We start from the raw sequence: 12,795 nt of genomic DNA on the forward strand, positions 1-12,795 counted from the left end.
GAGCCCCATGTGGGGCTTGAACTCACGAACTATGAGATCATGACCTGAGCTGAAGTCAGATGCTTAACCAACTGAGCCACCCACCCACACGTCCCATAAGCAAAATCAGTTTGGATACATAAGAATTTTACCTAAAAGGGAAGGAATTGATTTTTATTGGATACATACTATGTGCCGGGCATTATGCAAGGCAGTTTCCATACATTTGTGTATCTGATTCTCATAATAACCTCCAAATGGGTATTATCTTCATTTTACTTTTTATTCCTAGTTGGGGTGGGGGGGAGGTTGTTTTTTTTTTTGAAGATTTTATTTTTAAGCAATCTCCACACCTATTGTGGGGCTTGAACTTACAACCCTGAGATCAAGAGTCACATGCTCCATTGACTGAGCCAGCCTGGTGCCCCTGGATTCCTAACTTTGAACTTAATGCTTGGTGATAAATAATTTGCCTGTGGTTAGTAGCAAATTATAGTGGGTCAAGGACCTGAGTCTAGGTTTCCTTGACATTAAGGCTAATGCTTGTTTTTGACACATGATGCTTCTAGCTGTTGCATGTGACTTAAGAGTTTTTCCATATTTCTATCGTTTTGTCTCCAAATATTGACATTTGTAAGTCTGATTATTGACAGAATACTTTTCGGTTACAGTAGAAATGTTTTATAACTCAGAGCTCAGTAAGGTTATTTTAAGTTTGGCATTTACTTGGTTTTGGGGGTGTCCATGTTTCTGTGTGTAGGCTATTTCTAGTAATAACCAAGTGGCTGAACAGTAACTTGTAAACTATTTCTAGAGTTGCATCCAGGAAAGAAGCATGGTATAGTGGAATGATAAGAGGTTTTAGAGTTCTACGTAAAGCAGAAAGAGTCCTAGTTCTGCTACAAGCTGATGTATGGCCTTGAACAGACCACCTTGAGTCTCTGAACCTCAGCTTCTTCACTATCAGTTGGAGAGAATGATACCTACATCTCAGAAATGATGGAATGATCTCGATACAGTCTTGTTTGTTGTAAAGAGCCAGATTAGCATCTAGTTTACAGTAGAAACTTAACGGATGGTGGCTACTTGTAGTTATTGGGGTTTTTTAAAATTTTTTTTTAATGTTTATTTATTTTTGAGAAAGAGAGAGAGATAGAGTGTGAGCAGAGTAAGGGCAGAGAGAGAGGGAGACAGAATCCGAAGCAGGCTCCAGGCTCTGCACCGTCAGCACAGAACCTGATGTGGGGCTCGAACTCATGAAAGAGATCATGACCTGAGCCAAAGTCAGATGCTCAACGGACTGAGCCACCCAGGCACCCCTCTTTAATCTTGTTTAATCTTTATTTTTGAGACAGAGACAGAGTGAGAGCAGGGAAAGGACAGAGAGAGAGGGAGACACAGAATCTAAAGTAGGCTCCAGGCTCTGAGCTGACAGCACAGAGCCCAATGCAGGGCTCGAACTCACAAGCCATGAGATCATGACCTGAGCTGACGTCCGCCACTCAAGTGCCTGAGCCACCCAGGCACCCCATTGTAGTTATTGTTTTCAAAGATCTCATTTTTCTCTGTGGTTAGCACACCTTTTCTTTTGAAAGAATATGTAAGACCCAGGAGAACAGGGGTTGCACCTCTTTCTTATCTCCCATCGTGCCTGATGCGTATCGCTCATTTAGCTGGGGCTTTCTTTTACTCATTTATTCAACAATTATCTTAGAGGTTCGTGTTCTACATTAGGTGCAGTGGCAATACCAAGGTTTCTGCCTAAGGGCCTTAGGGCCTAGTGTAATGATATCATTATGCAAATAACTTTAATAGAAGGCAAGTGGGATAAATGCCAAAAGAATGGATTAAAGGAAGAATTCTAGGAATTAGCTCAAAGAGGACAAGTTAGTTTCAGTCCCTGATGGTTAGAAGAGAGGTTGCATTTGAGCTAGGTCTAGAAGAATGGATACAATTTTGTCAGGCAGCAGGGAAGGGAGTGCTATTCCATATAGAAGAAAGGGGTTAAGGAAAGGCATGAGACAGGAAAACACAGGGCACATTTAGGAGTCTTGTTTAAGAAAAGAGGGGGGTCCAGCCACTCTGGAAGCAGTATGGAGGTTCCTCAAAAAATTAAAAATAGAACTACCCTACGACCCAGCAATTGCACTACTAGGCATTTATCCATGGGATACAGGTGTGCTGTTTCGAAGGGACACGTGCACCCCGATGTTTATAGCAGCACTATCGACAATGGCCAAAGTATGGAAAGAGTCCAAATGTGCATCGATGGATATATGTGGATATATATGGATATATGTGATACACACACAGACACACAAAATGGAGTATTACTCAGCAATCAAAAAGAATGAAATCTTGCCATTTGCAACTACATGGATGGAACTAGAGTGTATTATGCTAAGCGAAATTAGTCAGAGAAAGACAAATGTCATATGACTTTACTCATATGAGGACTTTAAGACACAGAACAGATGAACATAAGGGAAGGGAAGCAAAAATAATATAGAAGCGGAGGGGGACAAAGAGACTCTCAAATATGGAGAACAAACAGAGGGTTACTGGAGGGATTGTGGGAGGGGGGATGGGCTAAATGGGTGAGAGGCACTAAGGAATCTACTCCTGAAATCATTGTTGCACTATATGCTAACTAATTTGGATGTAAATTAAAAAAAAAGAGGGGGGTGTGGTCAAGGTCTAGAATGTAGGGCTTGAAAGGTATGTTGGGGTCAGATTGTAGAGAGCTTTGACTTGACTATCAGCCAAAGAGTAGTATTAATTTTCTTAAAGCCTTTGAGGAGGAGTAGAGGCACCTGATCAGATTAATCTCCCCTCATGTCCCATTCTCTGACCTTGCCTTCTTATGCTCAGTATCCTCATGCTGTCTGCAGCCACCCAGTCTGTCAGCTGCCTTTTGTTTTTCATCAATATATGTCTTACATTTCGTCCCTTCAGTCCCAGAGTGTTAAAGTGAATCTGTAAATGGAAAGGGTGAAAGACAGTTTCCAGGTAGGTTTAGCCAGTATAGCATAGTCTTTTAGAGGAGTATTTATGGGGGACAGCTGGGTGGGTCAGTCTGTTAAGCATCTGACTCTTGATTTTGGCTCAGGTCGTGATCACACGGTTTGTGAGTTTGAGCTCCGCGTGGGGCTCCGTGCTGACTGTGCAGAACCTACTTAAGATTCTCTCTCTCTCTCTCTCTCTCTCTCTCTCTCTCTCTCTCTCTCTCCCTCCCTCCCTCCCTCTCTCTCTCCCTCCCTCCCTCTCTGCCCCTCCGCTCATGCTTTCTCTCTCTCTCAAAATAAATAAATAAACTTAAAAAAAAAAAAGAGTATTTATGGTTCACCACTGTAGTTACCCGTGTGTACGTCTCCCTCTGCTGCTAGTCTGTTAGCTCCTTGAGGAGAAGGACCATGTTCTGTCATTTTAACGTACTTACTCATATCCCTAGTACTCGCACCGATGCCTACCACTTAATAGTTGAACTGAAAAAAAGAACGTTTAATTCAACTATGTGCACTGGATGGATTGGAGGAGGAAACTTGGAGGCAGGGAGACCCGTGAGGGGATTATTGCTATTTAGATGTGATGTAGTTAGAAGCCTAAAGCAGCGCGATGACAGCACAGAAAGGGAGATGTGGTAAATGACACGTTTGTTGAATGGAGTATTAAGTGGGACTTACGTTTGGCTTGTAGTATGTTAGGACCCACAGAATATTGGAATTGATTATAATGAGGATTTGTTTAAGCTGCAGCTCATAATCACTTGAAACTCAGCTCCGCAGATAAGGACATCTGAACGCCATGAAGTGTGTGACTTTCTCAAGTTATGTCCCCAAGATCCTGCCCTGGTTTTTAAGAAAAATGAGTTTTATTGTGGGAAGAATACTTACCATGAGATCTACCCTCTTAACAAAATCTTAAGTGTACTTATGGTATTATTTACTAGGTACGGTGTTGTACAGCAGGGCTCTAGAACTTAGTTCATCTTGTTTAACTGAAACTTTATGCCTCTTGACAAGTAACTCCCATTTCTCTCTCTACTCACCTCACCTTTTTTTTTTTTTTTAAATAAGTGTTTATCCATTTTTGAGACAGAAAGTGTGAGTGGGGAAGGGCAGGGGAGGCAGAGCTTCCAAAGCGGGCTCTGTGCTGAGATCTTGCATGGAGATCTGCGTAGAGATCTTGATGTGGGGCTCGAACTTACGAACCGCGAGATCATGACCGAAGTCATGACACTCAACCAACTGAGCCACCCAGGCACCCGTTTTTGTTTTTTTTTTTTTAAGATTTTATTTTTTTAAGTAATCCCCACACCCAGCATGGGGCTTGAACTCACAACCCCGAGCTCAAGAGTCACATGCTCCACCCACTAAGCCAGCCAGGTGTCCCCTCACCTTGGTTTCTGTAACTCAAGCTTTACTCTTTGAAAGGACCCTCTCCCATGACCCATGCTAGACAGTGACCCCCTATTCTTTGAGTAAGATTATCCTAGGGCAAAAGCTGGGGATTTGAGCAGACATTTTCAGAACTTATGACGCTTGTCTGCACTGTCCCACTAGGTAGCCACTAAGTTACGTATGGTTATTTAAATGTAAATTAAAATTAAATAAAATTTAGTATCTAATTTGTCAGTTACACTAACCACATTTTAAGTGCTCAGTGGCCACAGATATAAATATTAGTCAGCAGTACAGACATAAACTTGGAGAACTTGCCCATCATTGCATTCTGTGGGACAGCGGTATGCTAGAGAACATGCTTGCTGTTCAGATATCGGGAAAAGTAAGACATGGACTTTATCTTTGAAGTCCTGCTCGGGGTAGGAGGGTGAGCCAAAATGTAAACAAATGTAACAAAATGCTCAGAGAGTAAACCGGTGTGGGAGCACAGAAGAGTCATTAACTCTGCCTGTGGTAGCAGGGAACATGTTAGAGAAGATGTGTGGGAGCTGAACTGAAGAATGACCAGGACAGAATACGGAGTATCTCGGTCTTTTCTGTTTCCTCTCTTGAGCCTGCGTATCCCATGAAACTGTGAACTAAAATATGTGAGGTGGGCAGTTTTGTTCTGCTTTGATATGGTCATCCTGCATTTCTCTGGGTGAGGGGGCGTTTTTGGCAGAATATTTCTGGTTTTGCTGGACTCTCTAGAGACCTGGAGAATAGTTGGAAAAGCTTAGGTGAAGTCAGTGTTCAAAGTTAAAGAGGTTTAGGTAAAGAAAAAACATTTGGGGTCAAGACCACAGAAATTTCAGCATTCACTCATTGATGTGGTCGCTTGCTAAGCCTTGGGCTAAGGTGCTGGGAGAACAAAGACAAGTAAGGTGTTGTAGAGAGGGCTCACAGTCCAGAGAAGAAACGTCAGGGGATCGGGCTATAAAGTGTGATGTGCGCTGGGAGTGAAGTGTGTTTGACTACAGTTTGAGTTTGAAAGAAAGAGTGATCGAGGGTAACGCTCTGCGATCGAACATTCCTGAGTGCCCACTCTGTGCAGGTACTGTGTGTTACAGTAAAGGTCAAAGAAAGCCATGGCAGCTGGTAAGAGTGTAATTGGTAAGCGCCACGGAAAACCGGCCGGCAGCGTCTGCTACAGCTGATGCCCTACAGCCCAGTATACTGTTCCTCTGCTCCCTGGAAGTAGGCATTTCCCAACAGAACTGCGTATATATCTGTTCACTGAAAGACGTGCTAGAAAGTTCACAGAAGCACTGTTCCTGATAGAGACTACTCAGATACCTCTCGACAGCTAAATACTTTGCAGCAGCGAGAATTGGTGACGCATAAGTGCACACAGCAATACAGATGAATCTCCCAAACCAGTGAAAGAAGCCAAACAGAGAAGCGTCCGTACTCTAGGATTCCCTTCACATAATTTACAAAAATCCATGAAACTGTGCTGTTAGAAATGAGAGTAGCGGTTACCCTTGGGGGAGGCATGGTGACTAGCGGGGCTTTGGAGGTGCTGGCCACCTTCTGTTTCCTTGTCTGAATCCTGGTTTCCTAGGTGTGTTCAGATCGTGAAAGCCGGTCAAGCTGTATGCTTATGAACGCCTTTTTGCACATATACCTTAGTAGTACCTTTAGAACTTTTAAGAAGCGCTACAGGAATGTGAACAAAGAGATGAATCCTGGCTGAGGGCTCGGGAGAAGACCTGATAGAAGGAGAGATGGTCATTGACTGAGCCTTGAGATGTTTGGGGGTGGTGAGGTGGGAGGAGAGAGGGGAGGCAGCATTCCAGGGGGAGGGAACTGCCCAGGTGAGGGCAGCGAACCATCTGGAGAAGGCAGACTAAACCTGTTTGGCTAGAGCATCTCGTACAAGTAAAGATGGGGCCAGAGAAGCAGGTTAGAGCCAGACTGGGAAAGGCCTCAAGCACCAAAGTAAGGGATTTGGACCTGATTTTTTAGGAAGCCTTTGGAGGTCTTTTAAACCCCAGGAGTGACCTTGTCAGGGTTATAGGGGGCTTAGTGAGGTGAGTAATTACAGCTTTATCCTCTGTGCTTCGGTGAGCTGAAGTTGTCTCGTTCATAATTATTAATTCAGAGCCTGTCCTGAATGAAAAAAATCATCTGTTTCATGGCGCTGCTTTCACTGCTTGTCTCCTCATGCACGACGCTTTTCCTTCTTTTTTCCTTCTACCTGCCAAAAAACAAAACAAAAAACCAGTATACGGCATTACCTTCTAGTATCTCTGGCACATCTCTTAAGAGGGCCGTCAGTCAGTGTCCTTTTCGTTACAGGCAGGAAGAGAGGCGGAGGCGGTCCTTCCAGGATTACACTGGGCAGAAGATCACCCTCGAGGCTGTCCTGAACACCACCTGCAAGAAGTGTGGCTGTAAAGGTAAGGTGAAGCCTCTGCCGTGCCAGTCCTCCTCTCCTTGTGATGGCCCCTTGCTGGATGCGGGAGGCCGCCTGGTTTGCGTGTGGCTCACCCTGCTTTTTAGTCTGGCGATGGCCTCACCTGCTCCTGCTCTTATTCCTACTAGACTCTCACCAGAGTTCGTGCTCTTCCTGTTTCCTTTTCGGAATGCTGGCCCCGCTGAATACTATACTGTCACCCCGCTCCCCCTCTTCACGGCTGATGCCCTGTCCAGGCAAGGTCCCCATGTACTATGCCAGGAGGGGGGAGAGTGTTGGATTATGGTGAGCACCGTAAAGTTTTACCTCCAAGGACCATTATTATTCTGCAGAAACGAAGTGACTTGGAAATACATTCCTCAAGGATCCAAGTCAAACCCTTTCTTGCTCCCCTCTTTATCTCTTTAACTTCAGAGTTCCAAATACAGTACCCTTTGAGTAATAAAGAACACAGGCTGGCCTCTTCCTTGAAGCTGCCTCCTCAGGTTTCTTCTAGTCTTACTCGGGTGTTAAAGAGCTCACTCAGCCTGACTTCCCTCTCCGGAGCTATCATGAGAGGGACTGCCAGCGTCTCATTTCAGAGTGACCTCAATTTGTCACCCCATCTCCCTTGCCTTCCTTTTACCCTTCTCTCTTGAATTTTCTATAGCAGATTTTTGCCCCGATTGTTGTGGTGGGGTTTAAGCCCCTACTTACCATTAATGTAGAGGGAGGAAGGGAAAAATAAAATTGAAAGAATACCTCCTCAGGGGGATTGTGGGAACAGTCCAGATATTTGGAAAACTTAATGCTGTATTCCCCTTGGAGGCACCATCCAGCTTCTGGATTCAGAGTTGCATAGTAGTTGACACAGAGCTTTTTGATGATCTCATGGGATCATCTGTGCCCCCGAAACAGGGTCTGTAGCAGGCTTGGACAAAACCAGCTCCGTGGCAGCTGTTAAAGGGCCCCCTGACAGCACATTAGGCTCCGGGGGAGTGGGGTTCTCTTACCTTCGGCTTGCGTCCTCCAGGTGTTACGTGGGGCAGAGAATATAACACGCAGAATTGGGCCCAGTCAGCAGAGACCCAAGGTGGTCGGTCTTGGTGCAGCCAGAAGAGCACAGCGCAGGGAGGCAGGAACCTGGGGTAACTTTTAGCTCCGCTGCTCTCTTTGTGACGTTGAGCTACTTCTCTACTCTGGGCCTTTATATCCTCTGCACATGCGGTGTTGGACTTGATGATCTCTAAGGCCCTTGCCAGACCTGACCGTCTGGATGTTGAGTGCCCCCAGGTGACTGCCTGTCTCAGTGTGTTAGCTCGGAGGCAAATGCCACCTTCCTGCCGGCTGCCTAAGAGCTGTCTTCCTGTAGGGCTTGGCCTGCCACTCAGCTCCCTCTGCTAAGCATTCTCTCTGGAGCAGCCTTTGGATGTCAGGAGTAAGTTCCAAATAGATCTTCAAAAATAACTAAGCCCCATTGCTAGTGGAAGGAAGCACAGACCTGCTTCCTCATCTCCTTTGCCACGTCCACAGGAGTGCCAGTGGTTCCCCCGGCTCTAGGACCAGATGCTGGCCTGACTCTGGCTGCGTGAGCGATGCCATCTTGAGGTGCCAGAAAAATCTGCTCTGAACCCAGAAGCCGCTCTGAGCGAATTCAGTCATACCTCCTGGACCAGCTAGCCCCTTTCAGGAGCCTCTGGGGAAGGTCCACATGCTGAGCGGAGAGGCTCCTTCTCCCCTCCTTACCTCTTCTGCCTCTCCTCTGCAGGCCACTTTGCAAAGGATTGTTTTATGCAACCAGGAGGGACCAAATATTCTCTGATACCAGATGAAGAAGAGGAGAAGGAAGAGGCAAAGTCAGCAGAGTTTGAGAAGCCTGACCCCACAAGGAATTCTTCTAGAAAAAGAAAGAAGGTGAGTGCTGTCTTTAATTTTATTTACCATAGGTTTTTGAGTTGTAAAATGAAAATGTACCTTCTGCAGAAATTTTAGAAATCACGAAAAACAAAGAATATTATGATCTCCTGTAATCTTTTTGCTGGGTGATGATAAATAGATAGCTACATCTACATTTAAACGCAGAATGATGGTCGTACTCAGTCTAGTTTATATTCTACTTTTTTCATTATACTTATCAAAATCATTTTCTCGTATTTTTAAGTGTTCTTCAAAAACTTGATTTGAGAGCCACATATGATGCTCTACCCTATGTCTGTATGATGGCTTATTTAATAATTTTTCTGTGGTTGGATATTTTATTACTTCTAACCTAAACCTTTGGCCACATCTCTTAATGTTTTCTTTGGATGAATTCCTAAATAAGATTGCTGAGTTAAGGCCTTGAGGCTCTTGATACATTGTATCACATTGTCTTTCCAGATCATACTTAACCTTTCAGTGGTAGGTAAGAGGTCCTGTCTCACTGAGTTCTGTCTCCCATGTACTACTTGTCACAGAACAATTCATAAAACAGACACTATTGTGGTGCAGGAAGAACCAGTTCATTTGTCGCATGCCACACAGAGAGGGAACGAAAAAAAACTATGCTGTAATTTGGTCAGGAAATAGTTGTTCTCATATTGTTTAATAATTTTCTAATTGTGACCAGTTATTGGGTTTTGGTTTTGGTTTTGGTTTTGGTTTTGGTTTTTCACAGCTTCAGCAAGCTTTTGTGGAGTGGTCTTTTTGTTCCAGGTAATACAACCCTAGGAATACAAAAACTGCCTTCAGTGGCATTACTTACAAATTAGGTATTACTTCCTTTTTGTAGGTGAGGAAAAGGTCTATTGTACCATTGTAAGAGTTAGTCAAGTGTATGGATAATATAATTCACTGACCTGCATATTTTCTCCATGGGTGATCACATCCCTCCTAAGACTTTAACTGCCTTGATGACTCCTGCATCCCTAACTACTATCCCATGGGTACCTCAAACTTGGGCTCGGAATCCATCCGACCCAGGTTTGAGGCCCTCTATGCTGCATACCACCTGTTTGGCTTTGGGCTAACTTCACTTCCTTAATTTTCAACGTAGGATTTTTGTGCTCCTTGATGACAGTGTTCTTTGCAAACGGATGCCCCAGCTCTCCAAAATAGATAGATAGCACTGACAGGTGCTCAATTAATGTTGGCTGTCATGACTAACATTCTTCTTCGGCCCTCCTCCCTACACACGCGCACACACACACACACACACACACACACACGACCCACCACTATAGAAAGAACCCAAATCCCTTATTTCTGTCCTTCCATCTTGTATTACTTGTTTTTTTTTTTAATTTTTTTTTTAACGTTTTTATTTATTTTTGAGACAGAGACAGAACATGAACAGGGGAGAGTCAGAGAGAGAGGGAGACTCAGAATCTGAAACAGGCTCCAGGCTCTGAGCTGTCAGCACAGAGCCCGACGCGGGGCTCGAACCCACGAACTGCAAGATTGTGACCTGAGCCGAAGTCGGACGCTTAACCGACCAAGCCACCCAAGCGCCCCTGTTTTATTTTATTTTTGAGAGCGAGAGAGAGAGAGAGAGAGAGAAAACACAAGTGGGGGATGGGCAGAGAGAGAGGGAGACACAGAATCTGAAACAGGCTCCAGGCTCTGAGCTGTCAGCACAGAGCCCGACGCGGGGCTCGAACCCACGAACTGCAAGATCGTGACCTGAGCCGAAGTCGGACGCTCAGCCCACTGAGCCACTCAGGCGCCCCTTGTATTACTTGTTTTAATGACAGCAGTAACCTGCCAAAAAGAAACCACTGTGTCATTTAATTTCCTCTCCTTTCCATCCCACATCTAGTCAGTCACCAAGTCCTGTCGGTGGCACCTTCCAAATATTCAGTTCTCCTCCTTTCTCCCGCTGCCTCTGCCACGTGCACATTCCCTCCCGGCTCTCACAGCCTAGGGAGATTTTATTTGCCCTTCACCTCTTAGTTCCAAGTTCCCAGGCCTAGGTCTAGACATCTGATTTTTTTTTTTAAGCATCTCCTTATTTCCCTCACTGCTTGATTCTTTTCATTATTATACTTTTTTGCCCTGTGCTTTCACTCTCAATAATGGGGTGCTCCAAGGTTGTCTTGTTACTCCCTCTTCTATTCTCTACCTCCTCTCTGGGTAATCTCACCCCATCCTGTGGTTTTGAATCCTATTTATATGCTAATAATCCCCAATTAAGTATTTGTATCCTTATTTTTGTCTAGATCTGTAATTCTGTCCCTGACTTTTTCTTTGAAACTTCACATTTGGAAATCCAGCTGTCTAGGGCCATCTGGGCAGCTCAGTCAATTAAGCGTAGACTCTTAATTTCAGCTCAGGTCATGATCTCATGGTTCATGGGTCCGAGCCCCGCATCAGGCTCTGTGCTGACAGCGGATCCTGCTTGGGATTCTGTCTCTTCTCCCTCTGCCCCTCTCCTACCCTCTTCCTCTTTCTCTCAGAATAAATACACTTAAAAAAAATTTAACTGCCCACTTAACATCTCCATCTAATTGTCAAGTTTGCATCAGGCTTAACATACCCCAAAACTATTTATTTGGGGGGGTGGGGCACAAGTGAGCAAGGGGCAGAGAGAGAGAGAGACAGTCCCACAAGGGGCAGAGACAGAGAGAGAAGCCGGGCTCACCCAAAGCAGGGCTCAAGCTCATCCAAAACAGGGCTCATACTCACCCGAAGTGGGGCTCGTGCTCACCTGATGTGGGACTCCAACTCAGGAACCGTGAGATTGTGACCTGAGTCGAAGTCAGGTGCTTAACGACTGAGCCGCCCAGGCGCCCCACCCCAAAACTCTTGTATTTTCTACCCAGAGCTGCTCTTTCCACATTCTGCCCTATCTCCGTGAATAGATCACCACTCACCGAGTTTCTCAAGGCAAAATCTGCAGCCTTTGGATTTGGTGTTAATGTTGTTTTCTTTAAATTGTGGTAAAATATCCATTACATAAATTTTACCATCTTCACCATTTAAAAAAAACTTTTTTTTTTTTTAAGTTTTATTAAGTAATCTCTACACCCAGTGTGGGGCTCGAACTCAGGACCCCGAGATCAAGAGTCACATGTTCTTGCCACTTTGCCAGCCAGGCGCCCACTGCCTTAGCCATGTTTAAGCGTACAGTTCTTTGGCATTAAGTGCAGATGGTTGTCCTCACCGGCACCGTCTCCAGAACCATTCATTTTGCACAGCTGAGACTGTACCCTTAAACGCTAACTCCTCATTCTCCCCGCCCGGCACCTGGGAACCACCATCCTGTTGTCAACTGAGAAGAGGGGCAAAACTGAAAAAGAGCAAAATCCTTTATTTGGGGTCTCAGAATTGCAATCTGGGGAGCACAGATTTTGGAATAACCAGAGAAGTGTCCCACTCATCTAGGGAAAGCAGGGTTTTTTATGAGAGAGATGGAAATGGGGTAACTGCATGATTTAGGTAAAGAAGAGAAGAAAAGAAAGACCCAGCTAGTTTGGGGTTGACTGCTTGAGCCACTTCCGATGACTCTCTTACTGATTATTTTACTTGCGCTATCAAATGAAACTGGCCCTGGTATGTATTAATTAACTTTACTGTCCTCATATGATCCGAACACCAGTTGCCGTGTTGAAATTTTATGAGCAACCGCCTGTAAGACAATTGACGTTCTGTCCCAGTTCGAGCGTTCATCAGTTTGGGAAGGAAAAAAGAGCTTCAAAATGGAGTCTCTTATGTCCAGAAATGTCATACAATTCCATAGCACTTTCTGTCCCTAAGAGTTAGACTACCGTTGGTGCCTCAGGTAAGTGCAGTAACACAGTACCTGTCTTTTTGTGACTGGCTTATTTGACTTAATAAATTTTCCTGAGGGGTCATCCATGTTATAGCATGGGTCACTTTCCTTACGTTTTAAGACTGAATAATATTTCATCGTGTCTATATACTACATTTTGTTTATTCATTTTGTTATTGACTTTGGGTTGCTTCTACTCTTTGGCTATTGTGAATAATGCTGCTATG

The 12,795-nt window shown here is 44.7% G+C and overlaps 1 protein-coding gene across 6 annotated transcripts in view; it reads left to right on the top strand.

Moving 5' to 3' along the window:
* The window catches only part of ZCCHC17 (zinc finger CCHC-type containing 17), a 132,677-nt gene that overhangs the window by 105,292 nt on the left and 14,590 nt on the right, over positions 1-12,795 (top strand). For all 6 annotated transcript variants that reach the window (XR_008420628.1, XM_053898322.1, XM_019429820.2 and 3 more), the window contains 2 exons: positions 6,723-6,823; positions 8,588-8,733. Coding sequence is in view for 5 of the 6 variants with exons in the window: in XM_053898322.1 (XP_053754297.1) it covers positions 6,723-6,823; positions 8,588-8,733 (247 nt within the window). In the remaining variant the exon portion in view is untranslated. The remainder of the gene's footprint in view (positions 1-6,722; positions 6,824-8,587; positions 8,734-12,795) is intronic.

The sequence above is a fragment of the Panthera pardus genome, unplaced genomic scaffold, assembly GCF_024362965.1.
Source record: "Panthera pardus isolate Hobbes unplaced genomic scaffold, ASM2436296v1 HiC_scaffold_11, whole genome shotgun sequence".
Lineage (NCBI taxonomy): Eukaryota > Metazoa > Chordata > Mammalia > Carnivora > Felidae > Panthera > Panthera pardus.